At 38.5% G+C, this 25,723-nt stretch overlaps 2 protein-coding genes across 3 annotated transcripts in view; both read right to left on the bottom strand.

The window, feature by feature from the left end:
* The window catches only part of LOC143178220 (uncharacterized), a 48,376-nt gene extending 36,388 nt beyond the window's left edge, over positions 1 to 11,988 (bottom strand). Inside the window, exons 1-3 of the mRNA XM_076376752.1 lie at positions 11,951 to 11,988; positions 11,875 to 11,909; positions 11,730 to 11,830 (exon numbers count right to left, since the gene is read on the bottom strand). Coding sequence (XP_076232867.1) covers positions 11,730 to 11,830; positions 11,875 to 11,909; positions 11,951 to 11,988 — 174 coding nt within the window. The remainder of the gene's footprint in view (positions 1 to 11,729; positions 11,831 to 11,874; positions 11,910 to 11,950) is intronic.
* The window catches only part of LOC143178137 (ras-related protein Rab-37), a 119,936-nt gene that overhangs the window by 41,605 nt on the left and 52,608 nt on the right, over positions 1 to 25,723 (bottom strand). The window lies entirely within an intron of this gene.

The following is a 25,723-nucleotide window of genomic DNA, read 5'->3' as shown; positions in this document are numbered from 1 at the left end:
TGATATTGAGCGGTTTCCGCTAAACTGAATATTCGAAATCCCCCGTGGTATTCTGAAACGTAATTTTCGATCGCTTATAAAATCATAATGAGCACATTTAATGCTCGCGGAAATGAAACAATCGTATTTTAAATAAAACTATAAAAGAAATTTATTGCGCTTTCCTAACACTTCTTAAGATAATTTATTTGTTGATGAAGTATAGAAAATAGTGGGGCGTTGAATTAAGATCGTTTGAATTTATAATAATCTTTGCTTAAAAATGGGCTACAGATCAGTCTAGAATTTATCATAATTTTTCTTAGATTTTTATGAGTAAATGTTTTCAATATTTTTAATTTCCTTTTTTCTGTTGTTAAATGTGTTTCACACACTCTTTAATCTTCCCTCAATTTGTCAATGAAACAGAGTGTGATCGTTCCTCATTGTTACAACTGAGTACTCTCCAGTTTTCTCTCTGCGAACAGAAAACACTTTACTAGTCCCCAATGAAAGTCGTTTTATCGTTGAAGTGACTCGCGCGCGTAAACGTTAGCAGCTGCTTCGCGTGGAATTATTTCCTCCGATTCTCGGGAAGTTGCGCGTCCTGGTAGTCTAACTTCCGGAAATTCTGTCGAAGTTTCACGTCACGTAAGTGGTCGTAACCTTTAACGATGTAACGCAATTTGTTAACACGAAACTACGTATCCTCCTGACTTACGCGAGCATAATTAAATCTTAGTCTCCTGAACGAAGTTATTCTCATTTCTCTTCACTATTTCCTTACTTCAGCTCTCTATTAAAAAATTCACAAATCCTTGAAGAAATATTTGAATTAAATTTTTAACTTACGTGTCAAAAGTTTGAATCCTTTACGCAGGGTAAACAGTTTTCTCTAAATCCTCATTCTATAGTACACCCAGTTTCTTTTATATTTAAATAATAGAATAAATTTTAGAAATTTCAAGAATATTTAATATCTTCTGAAGTAAATAACGAGGCAAGTAGAATGAGAGGAAAGTACTCGTTCGTGATATGCCACGCTATCTGCAGCGTAACACAGTTAAGTCAGAAGTAAAAATGGCGATCGGGACTCAGATGGCAATTTAACGTCACCTTAATATTCAGCCGAGAATTTTCCAGAGGAAGGCCTCGCGACGCGCACGGTAGTTTCCGTCAGCTTGTCACCAACTTGACATTTACACTGTGGAGACGTGTCTGACAAACGATCCTCTGGTGTCTCGCGTGATACGACTCGTTTTCTCTCATTCAGTGGAATAGCGAAGAAGGATGAAGATATATCCGCTCGTGCACGGCTACATAGCACATATATCTGCGAGATTTCTCGATTGGCCGCACGAGCGAGGCTTCGTGCTTCTATTCTGGCCTCGCTCGAATAGAATCACGTGCTGAACGCTGAACTGGGATCATTAAACCGTGAACATGTGTACGGCAAATTAACGAGCGAATTTGGGAGATAATCGAAACATTGAATTAAGAGGCAGAATAATTTACGCAGAGTTGAAAGCAAGCGGCGTGCAAAGTGGCTGATTTTATATTATAATTTCATCAGTTGAGAGGAATAAGAAGCATGAGCATTCGATTATCTCGTGAGGAAATTGAATGATGAGTTGCTGAACTGACATGCAAGTGAAAATGATCAGTTGGTGGCGAGGGAATCGTTGCAACTTAATTTCCTAATGTCAACGATGAAATATTGAGACGAAGTTTATTATATTCTCTTCTGTGAAAAATATATCTAATCGTTGAAGTCTTAAATTGATTTCATAAAACAATCAATCATCTCAGTAAACTATGGAAATTCCCTAGGAATCTTCATTTAAATGTCCCATCAATTTTCTAAGTTTTTCTTATGCACAGGCTCGAGAAACTCTGAAAATAAGTGTCTTGCCGCTACAACTATTTTACTGTCCAGCAAATTGCACAAACTCCCTATATAACTTTTTTCTCCAATCTGAGTTTGAATCCCCCATTCATTTTAATCGTTGTTCATAAACCAAACATTCAGAGCTTCCATAGAAACTCGAAAACAGATCTCGCGAAACTCAAACAACCTTGCAGTAAATTACACAAATTCCGCTCCAATTTATGATCAGTTGCACAGAGTTTCAGCGATTCGTCGAAACTCAAACACTGAACGGTGCAGGAAAATTCAATCCGCTCACGAGATCAAATCGTCTAATCCCCTCGAAACACCTTCGAGGATACGTTTTGTCGTGCAATTCCTAGAGAAAGTGGGCGTTTCTCACAGTGTGAACGTTACTTAACATCGCAGCGAACCGAGCAGCAGGAAGTCCTCGCGATAAGAGGTCCCAAGGCGATTCCTTTTCCGTGTTCCGCTCCGATTTCGTGGCCGGGATACGTCGAGCTAAAAATGCAGGTTGCCGCACAATAACACTGCACATCCACCATCCGGATGGTTAATTAAAGGTCGATTAAGGACGACGCCTCGACCTGACGGGTTCGAAACTGCCTCGCTCTACGTAAAGGTCCGATTAGCTTTGCATAAATTAAATCCTGGGCGAAGGTGCCTTAATTAGACGACGTTGCGATGCTTGCTTGGGGGATGGGAAACTTAAGGGGCCGTGGGAAATGGAGGGAACCCGCGAAAATTCGTGATAAACTGAGGTTTGATTAAGATTCGATTAGAGAGCCGAAATTTCTGTGTTTGGAAATGATTGCAGAAGTTTGTTGAGGTTTGAGAAGTGTAATTTTGAAGTTTGCCTTGGTGACTATTTTGGTAGGTAACTGTTTGAGGGAATTGTGTAGGTAAAAATTAGATACTAGGTACAATTTTGGTTCAATAAATGAGTATTCAATAGGAGAGATTTTATCGTGCATATCTGAGATTATTAAAAAGTTATAAAAATATAAATTTCTTGAGGTATCAATACAAACTTGCTTGTACAAACGTTGCAACAGTTTGTAAGCGAAAAAGTATAAATCCTCTAATTTCTATCTTTGATTTTAATTTTGAATTGAGATTAAAATGAATTTTAGTTACAAAATAAGGGATTATCGAGGCCTTGCTTCATTCTCTAATTTTTACTTGGCGAGTGGAAGTTGTGCAATTCTAGTTGATCATTTTCTCATTAAAACAGTTAATTCTAATACGATTTCACTCGCACGCGCTGCGTGGAACGGTTTTCGTCACTTTCTAAGGTCATTTTATTTCATCGCAGCACACGCTGTATCTAATAATCAATGATTTTAAAAAGAAACAAATTTCCTGCTCAAATATCGTATCTGAATTTTCGGTGATAATAAGCTCACAGTGAACCAATCGAATCTTCAATAATTAGAGAAACCCTGAACCGAAATGACTTTCGAAAACGTGACCAGTGGGCGTCCCGCCGCGCGACAATAATTATTTCAGCTAATTACTAGGAAATTAAGCTCGTTACAGGCATCCACGTTACGCCAAGAGCATATCGTTAAACGCGTATGTATCTCGGGACACGGTAAACATACACGCAAACCCTCTCCACATCGCGATTCCCCTGTTGCTGTGAAAGTATTCGAGGTTCATGCCGCTGCGAAGGCTCCAGCCACTTTACACCAGCGACACGATTCACTTATTAATCGCCTTAACGAGCAATATTTAGTTAGCCAGCACGCGCGTGTTTGAAAACTACTTTCTAATCCTGTGCTTTCCTACGTAATGATGTTTGCTGAATGTTTTAAAAAGATGATGGATTGTCAACTTGAATTTTCAGAAAACTGATATTCTCTCATGAGCCATTTCGTGTCTTCAAATTCCATTAGTTTTTTTAGAGTTCTGAAGTAATAAATAATCATCCGAGTTCTTTTTTTAAACAGAATTCATACAATATGAATGACAAAATAATGAAATTACATTGTAGCAGAAGGTAACTTTTGACTACTATTAGAAAAGTATTTTATAATTACTAAAAAATATTCTACTCTTTTTTGCGTTCTACTATTATGCATTTTAATGCAACAATACAAGAGAATCCATCACCAAAACGATTCATTTTAGTCCTGTCAGATTCGATAATATACACCTTCTGCATGGTTTGATAAAATTTTATTTACCAAACTCGAATATGCAAACGAATTCAATAAACCGATAAAATGAATTGGTTAACAAATGAATTATCGTTCCCCAGAAAATGGTTCTGCCGTAAAATTGCATTTTTAATGCATGTCGACCTATTTTCTCAGCATCAAAAGAACCATCGTTCATAAAACTTTTGCGATTAATGCTACAAATGTACTGAACAAGCACAATGAAAAGAATTGGAAAATAATACCAATATTTGAAGTATAATCACTCATCACGGTTCGAAATATTTTTACTGAAACATACAGGGTGCTCGATGACAGAAGTCAGTAATTTTGAGTAATGATTCTACAATTCTATATATATATTAAAATAAGACAAAAATTTCGCCTTTAAATTTCCCCAATAATTGTCAGAAAAAAGACAAATACATGTAAAATATGTCTGATTCAGGACTTCTTCTACTCACTTCACTGAGTCTGATCTAATACACATAGACAGTTGAATAAGTTCCACGTCAGACACATTTCACGCGATATTTACACACTTTTGCTATAATTTCTACAATTTTGTCCTTCTCGATGTTCCTCCTATTTTTATACGTACATAGAATCACCACATAAATGTTCTGACACCTGTTGTCAAGCACCTTGTATACCTACGTATAAAAAAGACACATACAAATATTTATTCACCACTTACATACGCTAACATATGTATAAAAAACGGGCATAAGTATATAAATACTTATATATTTACCAATTTATTTATCACTATCAGTAGACTACTAAACGGTCTGATCATGAATGATCCTTATTCTACTTGAAGGTACTAATGGTTCCCGAGAAAATAGATCACCAGGCTCAACAATTTTCCATATGGACAGAGCTCGCCTGAGTTCACTGAAAGACAGAGCAAAGCTTCATGTAAACTCCCCAGTATCGAGAGCCCTCGTGGTTCGCGCAAATCCAACTGAAATCCCGAAGACACGCTAGAACTCGACTTTCCAGTAGTCTCAACAAGTATCCACCGTTTGCTACGATCTCAATTACATTCGTAGCGGTAATTCTAGTTCTCTCCCCTCTCTCTATCCCTTTTTCTCTCTATCTCTCTCCCCCTCTCATCCACTCTTTTGAGCGACTCTCAATAAGTAACCTTCCCCATTCGAGGCTCCAACTACGGTGTATCCGGTCACGCGGACCGCATCCATTCCGCCTAACTAATTAAGTCGCTAATGAAATGGTAATTGCTCGAAAGTGCAGGCGACCCGTTGGTCGCCTTCTCAATGGCTCACCGTAGTCCAGCGCTCGTTGTGTCAGTCGTCCCGGGTTTAATTAATTAGAGACCGATTTGCTGGTCGAGTCGCGTTCGACACGACGCCACGGCGATTACCTCCTTTTGTTGAACATTGTTCGTGGTGATCACTCGCGGAAAATATCTGTTTTTGATACCATTCTGTTCTATCGATTGCTGTATGTGGAGCACCAGGGTCTGCGGGGCTTTGCGTAGCTTCTAATGAGCGATCTGCTTCCATTGAGGGGGATTCTATGGATTCGTGTTATTGAGACTCAAATGAATTGTCTAATTAGGAGTCTGGTAGTTTATCGGCTTGATTCAGTTAATTGGGAGAAATATCCTTAATGGACGACGGTGAGCATTTGATATTGATTTGCTGGGTTGAAAATACTTGTAGGTATATATTATTTAGTCGTGGCTAATTTTGGTTATAATCTTGTTGATGGTCTTGCAAATTTTAGGAGATTTAATAGATGTGATATATTGTTTTGATTTTGTTTCATTTTCGACAGAATTGACTTTACTTATTTTTCATAAAACTTGGCAAATTTCGGTACCTCGAATATCTCCGAGTTCCCAGAGCATCCCCTAGAGTTCTCGTAAGCTTCCTGATACTAAAGTGTACCAACAAGCTTTATCTTCACCTCGAGACAACTGTGATAGTGTGTCAGCGATAAAACTGGAAACTTCTTTGAACTCGCGTGGCATCGCGCTCAGTGTAAAATCGGCCACGAATTAGCGGTGATGGTGACACGAGGCCACAAAGGGGTTGACATGAAACTACCCCCGTGTGCACCAGGCCATTTTCGGCCACGAGTGCAGCTTGGACCCGATTCTTTCCAGTTCACAGACAGGATGTATCGATTATCCATTAGCTGTGGCAGATCAGGGTCGGTCTTGGCCACTTTGACTGCTCGATTCGTTTATAAATTAATGTTTAAACAGACTCTCCACGTGTGACTTTTGTCGCGTGGTGAATAAACGATGTTTCTTGTAAAATTTACGTACTTTAAATCTGAGAATTTTACAGCTTCTCTACATTGGAATAAGGACAGTATTATTAGAATAAAAAGTACCTAACTATTACAAAAAATTCATTTTTTATGTAGTTCAAAATCGTTTCAGTTTGTATAAAAATGGTACAATAGTATAAAAACTGTTTTTAATAATGAAAGGTATTTTAGAATAGGTTATATAAAATAATTTTAAATACCATTATTAACTTCTTCATAATTTCCCCATTTTCCTGTTTAAATTAGTTTTATTAAATAATAGTGAGACAAATTCACCCGTGTTCCTTTTTAACGTAATTTAAAACATTTTTCCTCGGGTATTTAAATACTGTCAATGGTAGAGTGAGAACCCAAGCACCACTTTGAAGGGGTTAAACGATAACAGACTAAAGAGTCCAACCTCCTCTTTTTTTCGTTAAATTCAACAAAGCTACACTGCTTCAGTATTTTGAACATAATCTGCTCCCCAAGTACGATCCATCACAGGAGGGATTAAACGTAGTTTTCTCTCTTAAGGGTAATTCAATTTGATGAATCGTCGGTGAGTCGAAAGAATTGCAGGGAATTACGTTTTATAAAGTTCGCGTATTAATTATTCCCTTTTTGTTATCCCTGTTCCTTCTCTCTAAGTACACATTTGAGACTGGTTTTATCGTTTTACAGGGGAGAACAGAAAAACATTTTCATATTTCGTGGCGGATATTTACCATGAAAGAAACTGTAAAAAACGTAAGCCAGAGAGTGTTGCATGAAATACGTGATGTTCAATTTTTTCTAGTAAAAAACTAAAAATAAACACTAATTATTCCGTACAGGGATTAATTTGAAAAACTTTGTTGAATATAAAGTAGGTACGTTTACGTATATAGTACAGCGAAAGCTTCGTCTACACTCACATTGAAAATTACTTATTTAACTGCCTTGGAAAAACATTTTTAATTAACACACGAAAAATGAATTTAAAGTGCTGCACCAGTTTGTAAACCTAAAATACATACATAGTATGTACAATTATCACAGTAGAATTACATTTCCAAAAATGTTTACACGTTTGGTAGAGATTCGTTGTTGAACCACAAAATATTTGTATCGCTTTTAGTAGATTACGCACTCTTCGAAATTGAACAAACAAACTGTTTTCGATTATTGCATGAAAAAATGAAAGAACAATTTAAGTACTCCTATTTGAAAATTTTTATACAATTTTTTTACATAAAAAAATGTACCACTTGTACACGTACCAAGTTTCATCAAAATTGAAAGATGACATTGAAATAATCTCTCTTGTAAATAGAATAAAAGACCAATTTCAGGAGAAACTAAGCACACTTTGTCATTCTATAAATAATACACGTATTTAATATATTTATTCCACAAGAAGGCAATTTTTTTTGAAAATATATTTTAAGCGCATTCTACAAAGACCCGACTATTTTTAGTCTTTGATCTACCATGTAAGCGTTCCACAAAGTGTTAATTAAAAAACAAGAACGTAGACGACACGACCCACAAAAAAATCAACAAATTCTTATTCAAAACATGGCTTCCCTGCTTCATCGTTGAAGAAGCTATTGAGACGATCTCCGTTATCAAACATTTCCTCTCGAAAGAATACGAAGAGGGTCAAGGAAATATCACACGTAGTTTTCCCAACGAAACAGAGGGTTTAGGCTTCCACGTGGACCAACGACAGAGTTCTAGCTCCCATAAAACGCTTATCCGTTGTCCCTTCGCGACACATTTTCACCCCTGTTTATCTGAACAGCCAGAACAACCGTCGTTTCTGTCCTCCTCCCAGGAACGACCACTCACGGGAAAAAGATTTCCTCGTCCCATCATCGAGGATTCGCGCGGCTAAGTCGGGCATAATATTGTGACGAATGCAAATCTCGCGGAGAATAGTTCGTTTTCGTTTATTAAGTTTGCGCTAATGAAAAATCTTCGCTATAATTTTTACTCCAGTCGTCTGCGCTACTATTTTTTAATTTCTGCAAAATTATCCACGAATTCCTCCGAGTCTATGAATATTCGACAAATTCTGTGGATGAACACTCTGGTGGGGAATTTTGCTTGAAATTCCGCGTCTGCGTTAATTTTAGAAGCTGCAAAGAAACGTAGAGTTAGGGATCTAGGGTAATTTCTCGTTGGGAGGAAGTCAGAAATTTGAAACAAATCTTTCTTGGGGAAGAATTCATTTTGTAGGATAATTGTATTAGTAAGCAAACGCTCTTGTCACTTTAGAATGAATGATAGTATATGGTACTGTACATTCGGTTTTTAAATCAGTAGATATTGTTAGTAGGTGTTTCCAATGATTCTGTGATTAATTTCATATATGTAAAATATGAATCACACATTTTTGTTTTCAAGATATCAGCATTTAACAATTTCTGAACTAGCTTGGTGAGATACAGAGAAATCAGTAGAATATGTCTCACGTTAGACATGGTAAAACGAGTATAATGAGTCCCAAGTCAGACACAGTAAAAACAGTAGAATAATCCCAAGTCAGACACATTAACCCCAGTAGAATGAGTTCCAAGTGAGGACACAAAAAGATAAGTAAAATGAGGCTTTAAATCAGACACAGAAAAATCAGTAGAATAATTCTGAACTTAGATCCCCAAAATTGTGACTCCTAAATCAGATACAGAGAAAACAGTAAAATAAGTTCCAAGTCAGACACAGTAAAATCTCGTCTTATTTTGATATGCAGAATCACCCCTCAAAATTTCTGGTCATTGATTATTTATATTGCAAAATGGAAGTACATCGAAAACAGTAGGTGTCCTAATACTTTTGAACGAGGGTGTACGTACTTTAGGCACTAAAGGGTGTTCAACACACAGCACCTGCCGATCATGTGTAAATAATAAATTTATATTTGAGTGGATAGCAGTCGAAGGGTTAAAATCTTTCCCTCGCAATTTCATGCACATATCACGCTCCCCTGGGTGAAATTACGAGAGATCCAGTGTCGAACGCAGATCTGCGTAACGAAGCTCGCAATTTCTCGCTCGCAAAGCTGATACGCATTATCGAATAGCCATCATTAAAGTTTTGCGCATCGATTATAAACTGTCCTAGAGAAATTACGTCGTTTTTCTGTGAATCGACGCAATCCTAGAGAAAATAGAATCTAAGCTGGAATACATTCGCGACTTCGTTTCAATCGCGATTTCAATAGCGTCGATGTTTAATTAAAAAATTAAATCCGGGGGAGAAACGACGCTAAATGCAAATTTGAAGGTTGCAGATCTGTGTGCAGGCGCGGCGTTATTTAATCTGCTTGGAGATTGGAAAACTGTAATTGAGGAAAAATTGCGAGTCTATGATTCCGAAATTTATGATTGCGAAGTGCGTTTCTTGGGAAGTTTGACATAATAGAATTTTAATTGAGATAATTTGCAGAAATGAGGGAAAAATAGCGGAATGCTTTCGTATAATCTTTTCTATGCAAACGGCTGATAATTCAGAAGTTTTCTGATTTGTGTATCTCTGGAAATAAATCACGAGCTGATGGAGTAATATAAAATTCCTAAAATGTGGAATTTTGAGGAGGAAACTGCTGTAGTTTTACAACACTGTTCGATAATACCATAAAAGTTTTTTTTTTATATATAAAGTTCTGTCGTTCTAAAGTTTTCATTACTCTGTGCCCAACGTCGATGCAAGGACGTGTAATAATTCACAGAAACTATACAAAACCACGGGGAACGTATATTCGATACAGAAAACACATTGTTAATGATTGCACAAAGCTCAACATCTAGTTAATTCACCGCGAATAGGATAGAAATGATGCCTTTACTTTCTCAGAAACTTCAAACGCTTGGAAAGTCGGCAAAATGTGGCATTAAGCTAACCAGTTTTGCATTCCCATGATAGAGAATTTATATTCGTACAATACAACAAGCAATGTAGTCTTTCAAAAGTCGTCAAACGAATCAAAAGCTTCAGAACGTCTCGATGAATCTGTGATCGACGTCAGAAGCAGAGCAATATACAAAATGAGTATTCACGATTCTCGAATTTCCTGCTCGAGATAACTTTTAGGAGATAAATCAAGTTTTCAGTCTTGAGCTTCTAAAAGAAATTCGTAAAATATGTTCGCAGTTTTAGTTTATTTCTGTTTCTGTTTTGCTATATTGGCTGTATCGAAAGTAGAGTAAAAGGTGCTTTAAAGCTTCGAACGTTTGATAGGTATGGTAGGATCTTTTACTATAGCTGATAGTCGTGAAGTAATGGTTATTCATCTTTGTGAATATTGAAGACGATGTGTTAATTTTAGTAGAATTAGAAAAAAGAAGGTATAAATTGCTTTAGTATTAGGTAATTTCACAGAAAATTGTATTTTTATGCACCACGTCTTGTCTTATGTATATTTTCGCGATTCATTTATTACAAATAAAAAATATGGAATTTATCATTCTTCAGTGAAGAAATAAATATCATGAATGGACGTCAAATTTTCTATTTCTTAATCAGGCTATCATAATAGGTTTAATTTTTACGATCAGCACTGAATTAGAATATCCACTGTTACCAAAGGTTTAAATAACAAAAATTCACACAGATTCTTTAACTTTTTACACTACTTTATATTAATTTTTTGTTATACTCGTGTGATCACTATCTTCATTTCTCTACGTAACAAAGGGTTCTCCCGTTAAATAAATAAATATTATTATTATTATTATTAACAAATGCATAATATTTCAATTAGTATCGATGATAGTAGCAATGTTCGTTAGTTAATGTTTTTATATCAGCAGTATCATAGAAAATCCACTCTCGCCAAACTCTCAAGTTTCAAAAAATTCAAGTTACACAAATTGTTTAATCAGTGACATTACAATCTTCAAAAAGTGATTCGATTCCCCAATTTCTTAAATTCTCACTCAAATCCTGTAGTCAAACACTTCATCAGCGCGTAGAACAGTCGACTGCGCGCCATCGATTCGAATTCGACGGATCAAGCCCGAGGAACTTCCACATTCAACAAACCCCAGAACCTCTTCCCATAAATCCCCTCAAAACCTTCACATTTTCTAAAACAACATCCACAAACTCTACAAGCAAACTAAAACTTCTCCACAAACAACAAAGCCAGCCTCCAACTCCCCCAAAAACCCCACAAAAAAGCCATCCCCATTTTCACATACCACTCATTCCAATCAATCCACGCAACCTCAAAACCTCCCCCTTGTCCACACCACCCATCAAATCTCTTCCAAAAAGAACCTTACTTATCTCCCACTCACATCCAAAACGATTCCAGCCCATCAATCAAAAACAAAAAAAAAAGAAAGAACAGAGCAAACTACGAAAACCACACAGCACCAAGAACATATTACATCGCACAGAAAAATACATCGATTCGTGGTGAAGCTCACAGATGACAAGTGGCTAACCAGAGGAGCCAGCGGATTACGCGCGCGACTCTCGCGGAGCGCGGGATCGGACCGACTTCGACAGTTCGGAGAAACTGTCGGCACTGTGACGCGGTACGAGGGGTTTTCTACCCCCTAGTGCCTCCACCTGAAGCCGCAGGGGGTCCTTCGGGGAGCGGTTCGCTGTGTGGGTGGACGCACACGGTCGCAGGAGCGCGCGCTACCTCGTCTCCGTTAGGCCAGGAGCCCTCCGCGTTTCCATGGCGATTGGTGCGCGCGTGCCGCTCCTCCACGCCGGTGCATGCGCGTCCAGGGCGTCCGCTCGCAACAGGTTTTGCCTCGCGAGGCCCCCTGGAACGGAGCTGCCGCTGGGATTCCCCGGATCTGGACGAGATCGATCTCGATCCAGCGCCCAGCGTCCCTCCGCGATCTCCCGTACGTCCGCGATGGCATTACTCGCGGATTTTCGGCAATTGCGACGCGCGTCGACTGGCTTCGCTGGGGAGGACGATACGCTCGCTCGTCCAGGGAGATCTGTCAGAGATTAGACCACTCGTGATGTTTTCGGGCGAGAAGCTCCGAGTGGAGATGCCGAGGATTCGGAATGTGATCGATGAGGGGATCCAAAGGGTTCGAGTGTTGGGGGGTTGGGGTTTGAGGGAGATGGTCAGTGGACCTGGTTTCTGGGGTGCTCTGTGGCTGCTGGATATCGAGTTGAGATTATTGGTAATGGGAGAGTTGGAAATGTTCGGTTTTAGGGAGTTGGTGATTGTTGATTCTGGGTTTTTGGGATTTGATGTTGATGAGATGGGTTGACATACGGAAGAATGTTAAATTCTAGTTATTGAAGCCTCTTGTAGAATTTATGGAAGTAGTCTAACAGACCTGAGTTTAATTGAAACAGTAAGGAACGAGTTAGTAGATTTAACAAAGCTACTTTACTGCAGTCAAGCTACCTTTGTAAGTTTTACAAAGGTATATGACAAACCCTACAAAAGTCTACCTTTCTGAAGTCTATTTAGAAGGCTTTTGCAAGATCTGTATGCCCATTTTTCCATCTAGTATTAGCTTTTCTTCTCAGCTGGGATTCCTGATCTCCCGCGGTATTTCATATTAATTTTTGGTTAATTGAGTCTTTTTTACATTTTCTCTAGTAGAAAGGTTTTTCTGATCTATTTTAATTAATAAGCTGCGTCAAGTAATTCTAATTTTTCAAGGTGGTATGCAAAATATCCCTCCATGCATATTTAGGTATTAAAAAGATGGGGCACTTTTAACCCCATCATGCTTCAAAGAATTAAGACGATTTCTAGAGTCAAAGATAAAGGGACATCACAGTCTTTAGAGAGATCTTCAGAAGTTCTGCAATCTACAAACTTGAACTGAAACAGTTTACTGTTATCCACAGTAGAGGCTCCCCTAAAGATTATCAATTTAATTAACACTATTATCCAAACCTCACTCCGCTAGAAGATGGATTAGACCTCCACCTTGGTACTTCTTTTAATCTGCTATCAAAGTACTTCAAACTCTTTTACATAAAAGAGTACGAACTCGCTATAATCATCTTCTAGTCTCTTCACCTTCATTCTCAAGTCTATCTCTCTAAACCACTGGATCTCCTTTATCGCAACAACTTCGTCAGAGTCCTCAACGAGTGCAGAGCATAAAAACAGAGGGAATCATTGTCTCCCTAATCCAAGCAATCGCAACCTCTGACAGCCGAAACCCAAGACTCCTCCAGCCTTCAACAAATCCTTTCTAAAACGATAATCCCTCCCACTTCGACCCCGTTCACCTTCCTCCAGCAAGAAATCCTTTTCCAAGGAAATTTCAGAACGCGGTGCTCCATCACAAAGCGTGTCCAACATTCTTCGCGAGTGAGAGATAAGTCGCAGCAAAGATTGATTTGCGTTCCTAAACGTGATGTAAACCAAACTTCCTATTTTCCCAGAGGGCAACTAACTGCGTTCCATGGAAGCCAAAAACTTTTGAGCAGTTCTCATGACAGCGTGATTTTGAATATTAGGTATAATAATTGCATTGTTTTGTTATTCTAATATAATGGAATAAATTCATATACAGGGTGTTCGATAACAAGTGTTAGACATTTTTAGAAGTGATCCTACATGACAAAATAAGACGAGAAACAAGACTGACAAAACTGTATTTAAGGATTCGTTTCAGTGTTATTAATTGTTAAGAAAATGTCAAAATATGTAAATGTGTCTGACTTCGGACTTATTCTACTGTCGACGTGCACTAGTCAAATCAGTCAGCGAAGTACATAAAATAACTCTCAAGTCAGACACATTTTACGTGTATTTTAATCATTTATTCAAACACATTTTTATTATTCTTTACTTTCGTTTTACCTCAGCGCGCAGAATCACCCTTGAAAATTTCTAACAGCTGTTGTGGAACACTCTGTATGTAATTGTTCAGAGATATAGAAGATCCCAAAAATGTCAGATTAGGTCGAGTTCTCGAAAGAACTTGAGAATTTCAGGATTCCTCTTTAATGGATCATAAGAAACACTTTCAGTGAATGAAAGTGTGTAATAATTACTGAAAACACAAACAAAATCTTTCGCCAAAGATCCTCAATCATCTTTCATTTCCAGAAGAACCAATCCAATCATAGCCTCATAAAATAATTCTGTTAAGAACATAAACAAAGTATATTAAGAAATTCACGAGACTTAACAGCGAAGTTATCCCAACTCCAACTATAAAATTCATTAAAACCAATAACCGATAAGATAGCATTGTCAAGCCTCTGCATAAAACATTACTGGCCGTCGACACAGAATCGTCACACCGAGTCTCGAATTTTCCCTGGGGGTGGTCACTGTCCCGAATTCGCTTGGAAAATTCCCGGTTTTTTGTCGCAGTCGAGGTCACACTTCGAAAATTGTATAAATCGTCAATACATCGTCCAGAGAAGGGAAGCTGGGGCTTTTTCCATCGCTTAACCGTGAAACGTCGACAGGGGACGATTTCCATAGAGGGCAATTTGTCAATTTGCGCGTCGCGTGTTGAGCAGAGGCAGGAGGGCCAATCAGATCCTCCTTTTGCTTGGATATCGCTGGTTCTTGTGGCCCAGCTATCGATCACCTTGTTTGCGCGCTCTCCTTTAAACTGACTGTGACCGAAGTATTTAATTTTTATGAGAGCTTAAAGTCGCTCTTGCTTGAAACGCGCGCCTAATGGGCTGAAAAATCGAGGTTGGATTCGACTTTCCAAACTTCCTGGGGAGGTTCGAAAACAAGTCACGCTGCTTGTATTCCTGAATTTATTTATCCATGACAAAAGCTATCAGCTAAATGGATCGTTCAAAGCTATTATTAATCAAATTAAATATTATATAAGGGTTCAAAGTCAAAAATTCGAATTAAAGATTCTTTTCCTCGCTAAAAAGCACTTATCAACGCATGTCGGCGTTCCTCAGGAATGCATTTCAGAAATTCCCCCCAGAACACATTAAAACTGCGGTAAAATAACTCACGAGGAGTTTTGCATGTCATTTTATGCATACACCACTCGCGCAACTTTAAGTTCGCAATTAATACGTCTGAGGCGTCGGTCGCGGTTCAGGAACAGAGGTGTACATAAATTTCCCAGATTTTCTCGTCGTTTTTGTCCTCTCGCTCGCTGTGGTCGAAAGATGGTTGCCGTCTTCGCCGAGTTGGAGGCGAGACCGAAGCTCGCCACTCTTTAATTAAATTGCAAATTCACTGGCGACTTAATGTCGCTGGCGAAAAAGTAATCCCTCATAGATGGAGTGAAACAGTCATCAGTCTAAGGATTCTCTTTTTAGGAAAGTCTTGTCTGAAGCTATCTCGACACCACTCACATAATGAGGACCACACAAACTCAAAATAATATTCACAATACTTTTTAATATTTACAATATTATTAACTACAGTAGTCTTCATGCATTTTCGCTGAAATTATAAATTATACAGTTCATTAATCTCATCTTGCCAGGATTCAATTGTTTAGCTACTTTACTTCTAACAGTTGCATTATTGACCATCTTCGGGCTGTATTAAAGAAATGAGGATTGAATATTGATGAAATTTTGAGATTTTGTAACTCAAACGCTTAGATTGATGCGGGTTGACAAAATTATTGTTGAATGAACAGTATAATTGTCAGTAATATTGATCGTGTGCAGGCTTCTTAACATTTGCGTGGCAAAGAAAAGGTTTCGTTCCGTGTCACCGACGCGACGCGTTGAAATCTCTGTTTGCGTTCGAATTTCGCGGGCAAGGTTTCTTCTTGAAATATTATATGAATTGAGGGTTCGCGACGAGACTCTTGGATAAAACTCCTGTAAAAGAATTTTCTATCGACCAGAAAAAGTCAAACTGCTAATTAAACTGCAAGGAACTGGAGTTTTTATCATGACACGATAGAAAATACTTGGTCAGAATTTCTTATTGTTTCACACGCGACAGGAACGAGCGAAAGATTGAACCAATGGTCCTTGGTCTATTTAATCAAGAAGTTTGAGATGAAAAATGGAAGGCACATAGTAAGACTCTGGGACCAACTAGATATTTTCTGGCGAAGGAACTTGTATTATTAAAACTTCTTTAACAATGTTTTAGCAAAAACAAAGTAAACGCATTTTTAACGTTATTAACAATTACAATAGACCACATATGGCTCCACTGCTTTAAATTCACTATCAAAATATTTTGAAAATCAAGCCATTGATGAAAGATAACCTGCAAAAAGAGAATATTTGCAATCAAATTTGAAAAATTTGTGATACAACCTACGACAGATTTTGAATTATTTAACATGTTATTTTTGATTCTGGTTTCCCTTAACTAATTGATAGAACTAAAAACAGAAAGAAGACCTAGGAGCGTAATTAGGCTATCAATTAAAAAATGCAGGGTTAACAGTTACAGGAATTAGGACGAGTTTTGTGTCGGTCCACCAAGTCGAGGACAATAAATTGTAAATTCGAGACTTCTGTTTAGCGATATTTCAGCTGTATCGCGGCAGCGACGTTTCGCGAGACTTATGAATATTCCAGGACGCTCTGTCGATATCTCGATTTGATCCCGACGGCTTCCTGCATCCATTATTCAGACGCATCCGCGCGGAACCGAGGCCGAATAATGCAAGGCGTGTGCGAAACTGACCACATGGCAATTCGGCCGCTCTTGAGCCACGAATGGAGGCTTAAACAACGAAACAATGGTCCGTGTGGAACAATAAATTCTATTCCCCCTATTTTTCACTCATTTCGTTCTGAAAGATCCTATTAACGTGTTCTACCATTCATGAGTAGATACTTAAATACTTACTTATTGTTCATAGCTTTATTTTAATAGAAGTCTCTGTACTTGGTTACTATATACATGATTCATGAATACATAAATGAAATTGATTTACATTCTACAAATGGCATTGACGATTAATTTATTCTGGTGAAAATCAATATCTACAGTTCTATTTGATCAGAGATAGATGGACAGGATATCAGTTTCTAGTGGGTAAAAATGGTCACACAGCTCTTGGTAATTTCTTAAGTAGATTAAGCAGGATAGACTTTTGTAGGATTTGTTATAGATCTTCGTAAAATTCACAATGGTAGCTTGACTATAGTAAGAGCAGCTTTGCTATATCTATAAAGTGGTTTCTTAAACTTAGGCCTGTTACTTTTGTAAATTCTTGAAGAGGCTTGAATAACTTCAGCTTACCATTTTCCCAAGTATGTTCTCACGATCATTTTTTATTGTCCAGATCATTCTTCATTCCCCTTTTGAAACAATTTCCAGTCACTCGAGACAACATAAGAAATGACAAACGACATTATTTAAAGAATAATACAATACATTATTTTTGAAGGTTCTTTTCTCATCTTTCACCAGAACCCATCTGTCATGGTACAACATTTGTGATATGTCCCTCAAATGAAATTTCTTAATTTATAAGTGAACCAAGTACAGTGGCTTCGGATTATTTGACCGAAATTTCCCAGAATAGTTGGCTGTCACCATCCCCACCACTTCTTGGAAGAGGCTTCATCAAGTGTCTTCAGCGTGACGAATTTAAGGTAAATAAGTGTGACCCCCTGAACGAGACTCTTTACTCATTATGTCGTGTATCTATATCTCACTAGCACTCATTCTTTATTACTCTACCTATTTATGCATTCAGACACGAACGACTCAGAGAAAGAAAACACTCGGGAATTTCTAGAAGTAAACCTCCCGAGATAGTTAACCAGATCTGGTCCCGAACCATGACCAACTACCGCGAAACGACTGTATGCAGTGCATATTCTGAAGTTTGTGGCAAGTAAATTGTATCTCCACCTATACAGTCAGCCAGCCACTGACATAAAGTATAACCGCTGTGTGTATCTCAATTTAGAACGCCACTTAAAAGCAAAATTGTCTTCATGAGCGTTATCGATCCTCAGCGATACTTCGCCGTCGCCGTTTCGAATAGTTTCGATAGTATGCCATTTTCCTGGTGACAGCGTGCAGAGCTCATTTTCCGGTTATCGTGACTCGCTTATCGTCCCGTTTCCTCTGGAACCCTCTCCTACTTTCTCTTTCCTTTCCACTTACTTTGCCAGCTCTCCTTCTTTCCCCTGCTCTTCTGTCTCCTTCTCTCTTTCTCTCTCGCGCTCGTTAGTCCCTGTCGTGTGTACGAATTATATCCACACACAGGGAAGACAGAGTGGCTAAAGCCTGCTATCGGGCGTCCCACTGCGAGCGAGCCCCGGGGGCCGGAGTTTATTAGCTCAACCCCCGGTTAGTGATGGCTACGACACTGCAAAGAGCTTGAGAAACTTGCAATTTTTTTGTATCGATTTTCTGAAGGAGCAAATTATGACGAAATTATGCTTGCATTAACCCTTAACTACCCTGGTGAAACACAGGAACGTTGAGACTCTTGAGGGGTCCTGTAATACTCTAGTAAGGAAATAAGAAGTAACATTTAGGACAAATATTTTGGCAGACTTTATTAGGAGACAACGAGTTTTTATGCATTTATGAAAATTTGAAGTGTGTAAAAGGTTACAGAATGCATAGATATCCAAGAATATGAAAAATAGAGTGCAAATTATGGTATTTGAAAGATGAAAAAAATTTTTGTTCAGGTTCCATTTCTTCAACTGTGTTTATGAAAATATGAAGTTACATAAATATTGGTTATATGCTGTTTATTTATTAAATATTGCTACACTTCACAAATAACAATTGATAACACTAGTTTCAAAGTGATGCATGAAGCAATGTGACTTGACTGAAGACTACTGGGACTCTAAAAGAGCTATTTGTCAGGGCATAAGAAAACTACTAATAAATATATAAAATATAATGCAAGACCCTACAAGAGCAGTTAAGTGTTAAGAAGTTTTACAGACACCTCGAGAGTTGATACTTCACTTCTTCTTCTCACTAAATGCGTGTATTTTAAATGTATTCCTTTGATAATAGTTTACACTATTTATTATGCTAAAAGCGTGGAATTCTTCGTTATGACATCCTCTAACAATCAACGCAAAAACCACCCAACTTCTACTGAAATTGCATAAATCAATAATCTTTAAAAACATTAATGTTTCCAGAAGAGTTTTTAAGTTTCTAATAACTGATCGTGTGATGTAATTCTGGCAGCAGTAATTAGCTAGAAATAAAAGTATATGTATATGCATTCTCGAAGTAGAAAGAGGGTTAGCATCTAAATCGATAATGCTCTTCAGTTATTCATGAAGACGAAACTCTTTGGGGAAGGGACTTGGAGTGTACATAGACTAACCTATCGATTTACTGTTAGTTAATTGCAAGCGATAGATTCGTGTGGTCGGAATAGATCTTTTATTTTATTTTATTAGAATAACAGGAATTTAGTTGAGTTATGTTATTGGTGAAGGAAATGTCATAATATAAATTATTTTAAATAGTATGTTAAAAAATGTGTAGTCGCTTGAAAAGTAACAAAAAAAGACTTAAGTCATGTTGCTTCTTGGGTGCAGAAATATTACTCATAATTTGCACTTTACTTTTTGTATCTTCTATATTTTTGAATTTGAACACTGATTTTTACACGTTCAAACCTCCCCTAAATACATAAAAACCCACAGTCTAATTAAAAATCTCGGTGTAAAAACCAGTCTTCTCAAGCTTCTAAAATTGTCCAATACTAGCAAAAGAGAAATACTGAATATTGGAGTACATAAAAATGTGCACGAATAGTCGCTTTCGCTGAAAGCCAGAGCTGACCTGTTTTGACATCGAGCTCTTCAGCAATGAGTCTTGTTCATTTCTCGTGCGACTCGAGCCCCTTGCCGCTCCTTTCAAACCTCCACCCCGAGGCGCCTCCGTTCCCCTTTGGAGCACAGCGCGCGCGATACAGAAAACACAGAGGGACGCCTTCGGTCGCAGCACGGCGTCGCGGCGTGCAAGCCGAGTGTGTTCCACTGCCATTACGAGGCGCAGGGGAGAAGGAGCAGCGAAAAGGAAGAAGAGGAGCTTATTTGCACGCCGCTCGAGCGGTCAGATGACTCGGTTTCGGGACACCCTCGACCTGGTCGACAGATGTTGGATGCTCCCCTGACACAGGTCCGTCCACGGGCCTCCCACTCGCCTCTGTCGTGCTCTTTTCAAAATGGCAGAGCCACCGTGTTCAAGGACACCCGTCCTCTCCAACCGACATCCTTTTGCTGCTCGGACATCGCTGAGGGCAGGATTGGGTTTACGAAGCACCTAGAGGAGGGGGTAGGAATATGAGATGGGGTGGAAACAGGAGACACCAAGATTTTCATCTTCACTCAGTAATGATATATTCTGTGTGAGGCTTGTTTAATTTAGACACTTTGGAATTATAGGTTAACTACTTGCAAAAATTGTGTCATGTGAGGGAAGGGATATGAGAGCAGCCTGATGTAGACTTCAGCACTGAAAGTTGAGAGTAGTTTGATCTTATAGGGAAATACAGGAATAGTTCTATCACTCATTTCCTGCAATAATGACATAATTCGGAAGTTTGATATTATTGAGGTATTAATACAGAAATGGTTTTTGCTTTGTGCAAGATAGGGAGTAAAACTCCCTGCTTTTGTACCTACTGCTTTTGCTACTGATCTTCTAAGATTCTTGTGAATCTCAGTAATTTAGATTTAAAAGATTATCATACTGTAAATGGTTCTCGATACGACAAACTGATGAGTTTGTCACGGCAAATTAAATCCACGATACTTTGCGCCATGATATAATCTAGGTAACCACATTGCGTAACAGATCCAGCAGTCTGAGGAATTACATAAAGCGCGATCAGACGTGCCTGGAAACCAGAATACACTTAAAATAAAGATTTCCCCGCGAAGTCGCATTTAAGCAGAACAAATTAGATGTGTTCACGCAGATTTTCATTCTCTTATGTAAATTTACATGCGCGTTCTCAGACGTACTTACAGCCTTATTTAAGTATGATGTAATTTCAAGATTCCTTTACAAACGATTTCTGCGTCATGCTTCTCCAGCTAAATTAGAAATAATTCTAAAAACTATATTCTCGAGACAAAAAGAAGCTTCCTTAGAAACAAAATTAAAAATAGAGAATGCTTACGAAAATTAGAAACACTACTTAGATACAAAGATTAATTTCCTCTCATTACTATAATCTCGTTACTGTAAATACCCACTTTCAGCCTAAAAAAGATTCACTTTTTGTATCAAAAAAGAGGCAAACTATGCCACAATTACATCACAACAAATTTTGCAATTTCCTAGTGATTTGAATATATGAGAACTCTATGTACCATTATAATAGATACCTAGAACTTCATTTCTAAAGTAGCAGTCACTTCTGCAAAATTTTTATTACATTCAGGAATATGTCAAACGCTGTTCCACTTGTCCCACATGTTCCACTTGCCACACGATCGAGATATCGGACAACCGTTACAAAAACCTCGAGTTTCTTTCGTGTTCACGGGATACTCAGCGAAAAAGAAACAAGACGAATCGCAGTTCAGATAGACCCGTACATGTTGTCGCACGTGATCGCTCGGTGAGAGGATTAACGTGTCGCGGTTAATGCACTCCAGCAGACACTTCCTCGAATTTCCAATGTAGATCCACGATTGAGAGGGGTTCACGTATATTCCTGATGCAAATCCTGGGACCGAGCTGTTACATAAATCGAGAAGCTCGCGGCCTAACGCTCCTGGCGCGGCTCTTCGTCAAAACTCCGCTTACGGAGAAAAATTATGTAACTGCTGGATGAATTTGTAAGCCGTTATCGTGAGCTATCTGCCTCTCAGCTCGCTATAGAGTACCTCCGCTCCATTGTGCACGAAGTGAATTTATCAGGAAGCGATCGATTCCCACTTTACCCCTACTTGCAATCATTTCAGATTCGCCTATCGAGAGAGTATTCAGAGTTTGTTGATGGTGGGTCATTCAGGATAAACGAAGAGATGAACTTTAGGTGGCTGCAATTTCGATATGCTAATTTTTCGAGCGTTTATAGAATTCGTATAAATGTTCCTTTTGTGATTTGAAATTTCAATGGAAGGCAAATTTAAATATTTAGGAGCAGTCATTTGTTTTTGGGGTACGTAGCAGAGTTTCTACTCTTTTTTTAAAAATCTCTTTTCCATGTAGTGTTTTTAAGACATCTTTGAAACATCTAAATTTCGCAAGTCTTTAGGACGTACAACGTTAAATGTTTTTAAAACGTCCAAAATATGTCATAAGACATTTAGATATAAAATGGATATAAAATAGACGTCTTCGAGATATTGTATGCTATTTGGGAATCGAAACTTATTGCTTAGACTAACCATTAATTACTGTAATTATTATATACTCAATTTTAAAATATAATAGAAATACGAAACGAATGTAAGGAAACCTGTACTTTTCTCAATATATAACACCGTTCGAATTCTTACAAGCGATACTGTATATCAATAACTGTGAAAGTGATTTAAGTAGAAAGCCCCAAAAAGTTAAATTTATGATTTATTTTAAAATATAAATCGATGCAACACAAGACAAGTGATAAATACAATTTTTTTAGATTTTTTACCATTTTCATAATTACCAGCACATATTTAGTTTCAATTTCAGTAGTCTTCTACTCGCGTAAACGATTGTAGCACCGAGTACCACACCGTTCTCGTTTTACTTTAATGCCACGCGTCGAGAGGAGGCGCTCAAAGTTGAAATCCGTCTCGAGCGCAAGGGAACAATAAGAACCGAAACTTATTCTGTTTCGAGCAATCGCAGTCGCAGCTAACGAGCTCGTGGAAGCTCGTTTAGACCTCCTCGAGCAGTAACAGGCACCTTCTTCCATGGAGGCGAACTTAAACTCATTACTCCGCTGTCTCATATCGAGTCTCCATTCTCTGGGATTACCGCTTAGTCCGTCTCTTAGCGAGGACCTCGACACTGACAGGGTTTTAAAGGATTAAAGGTGCAATCTGAAAGCTCCTTTGCCCCCTGACTCGCCTAATTGTTTTATTTCCCTTAATTGTTTGCAATCGACTTCGAAGAATCCAGAGTGAATTTTCACAGCTGTGCCAGCGTTTCGTGATCGTACAGCTGTTGACGCACTGAATGATCGTATCTGTGTTTAATGCTTGAAGGTGATGCAAATTTAAGAGAGTCATGTCATTTTAATCGAACTTCTTTTAAGGGAACATGACTTCGCCGAATAAAGGCAAACGAAACGACGAAAATGATTTCGCAGTGTACCCAAAACGTTCTCAGTTAAAGCAAACGCTGCTTTCTTGCAACTACCCGATTCAGACTTGCCTCTGTTGTTTGCCCAGCGACACTGCAAATTTTCCAGAAAAGTGAAATATTGACCTACCATAGAATGAATTTTTGCAGGAAAAATGGAACCTAAATGGCAGTAATTTGCAACTGGGAAGATTTGCGATGCAAACAATCGCTATCCAGAAAAACATTCGCTTGGGAAATAGGTCACTCGGATCGAAACTTTTTCAATGAACATTTCAATACCAAAATGTTCCTCACATTCAATCTAACTTACTCTCCACTTAGAATCGAGCTTATCCTAAAGGTAGCCAGTTATAAAAATAAAATGATCCTTGATAGTTTTGGTGAGAGTGGAATATTGATTCTTTCTCATAGATTCGTAGATTATAGTGATTCGATGGTAGCAAATCGACGTAAATATGTATTGATAACTCGTGAGATCAGGGTGGCGAAGAGACAAGGGACTGAGGAAGGAAAGAAAGAGAAAGGGAGTCCAAGTTCGTGACCAGAATAACGACTGGACCTCGTGCGCTGGCGCATGCACGAGCAAAAAGGCCTAAAAGCGATTCGAGCAACACTCGGGGCCGTCTCGAATCGGCCGCAGACGCCACAGAAACCGCACGTAGGCCACCGATCGCCGAATATCGCTGAGGGATTCCTAAGCTATACAGGGGATTGCATACATCCCCATTATTCCCCAGAATTCCCTGAAATTTGTTGAAATTCAAACTCGTGGCGTTCGAGGTAATTCACGAGTATTGACGAGGATTTGTGTGTAAGCTCACAGTAATTGAAATTCTCAACTATTGAAGATAAATGGAAATTTGAAGGGATTTGGAATCTATGAAAAGTTATAGGGAGCTTATAAACATTGGAGAGAATTTATGTGAATTCTTTGAGATTTGAAGGATCTTATGGTAAATTTGAAGAATTTCAGGGAATTTATAGGAATATGAGAGAATTCATAGAAATTTGGAGAACTCTAAAACGGTTTATAGAAATTCAGAAAAATTCATAGGCATTTATAAGAAATTCATAAGGATTCTGAAGATATTCATAAGAATTCATAGAAATTTATACGAATACAAAGAAATTCGTAGGAATTCAAAGAAATTCATAGTAACTCAAAGGAAGTCGTAGGAATTCAAGGGAATTCGTAGACTCTCGGGAGGAATTACAGAAATCTAAAAGATTTCATAGAAATTAGTAAGAATTCCAGCGAACTCACAGGGCTTTAAAAGAATTCACAAAACTTTCTTACAAATTCATAGCATTTCATAGAAATTTACTTCACAAATAATTTACAAAATTCCACCAAAACTGATCTTAAATCACCCTACAAATTAAAATCACACATCAACAAAAATTCCCCAAAAACTCTTCCAACCCTCCAAACCAAAAGAACCCATGCAGTTTCGAATTTCACCCTGCAGCCATTTTCCATCAGCGCGCCCTATCATCCACAGTAAAAGCACCGTCGCAGCCTCGGTTTTCTCCCTCGATATATGCAATATAAATTCGTTTCACGTGCAACGCTGCACATGTGCATCGGCGAATGCACTTTATCGTCTTCTTGGCAGGAGAGACCAACCGCAAACGTGTCTGCGGCCGTTGAGATCGGCGTAAACACAGCGGCGGATAGTTTAGATCAGCGAAGACGGTGCAGGGAAGTCGGTGATCTGATTCACCCTTTGTGCATTCTCTACGAGGCAAATATTTGTCGGTGAGGCACGCGCGCGTTGCACCCTTCTTCCCTCGGTCGAGACTGCGGAGATCGATGCGGACTTTCCGCAAGAAATGCTCCTTGCATCCGCGACAGGTAATCGAACGTTATTATTTGCGAGTTGCAGCTGCCCCATCGATCATTCGTCTGGTCTTGGTTAAAAACGTGACAGTGGATAAACAGGAAAAAGAATGTGTACGATCCGTGCGTTTCATAGGCTGACAGTGATTGGGTAAAAAATGAAATAGATATTCTTTGCGCTTGGAGGCACAGGAGGCTGAGAGTATCTAGAGATTGGAAAGATATTTTAGTTTAATTAAACCTGAGTGCACACTTTTCGAAGACCTGAGATAGTGTATTTAGAAACTCTTAGGACTTGTTCAGATTAGTCAAGTTACTGGACTTCGAGCAGCTTGGATATAAGTGCTTGAGTTCAAATAAGTTGACTAATCTGAGCAAGGCTTTAGTGAATATGTAGGAAACTGTATCCTCAATTTTTGTGTTAT

Source organism: Calliopsis andreniformis, chromosome 4 (assembly GCF_051401765.1).
Source record: "Calliopsis andreniformis isolate RMS-2024a chromosome 4, iyCalAndr_principal, whole genome shotgun sequence".
Classification (NCBI taxonomy): Eukaryota; Metazoa; Arthropoda; class Insecta; order Hymenoptera; family Andrenidae; genus Calliopsis; species Calliopsis andreniformis.
Note: the sequence above shows the minus strand (reverse complement) of the source record. Positions and strands in the feature narration are given on the sequence as shown.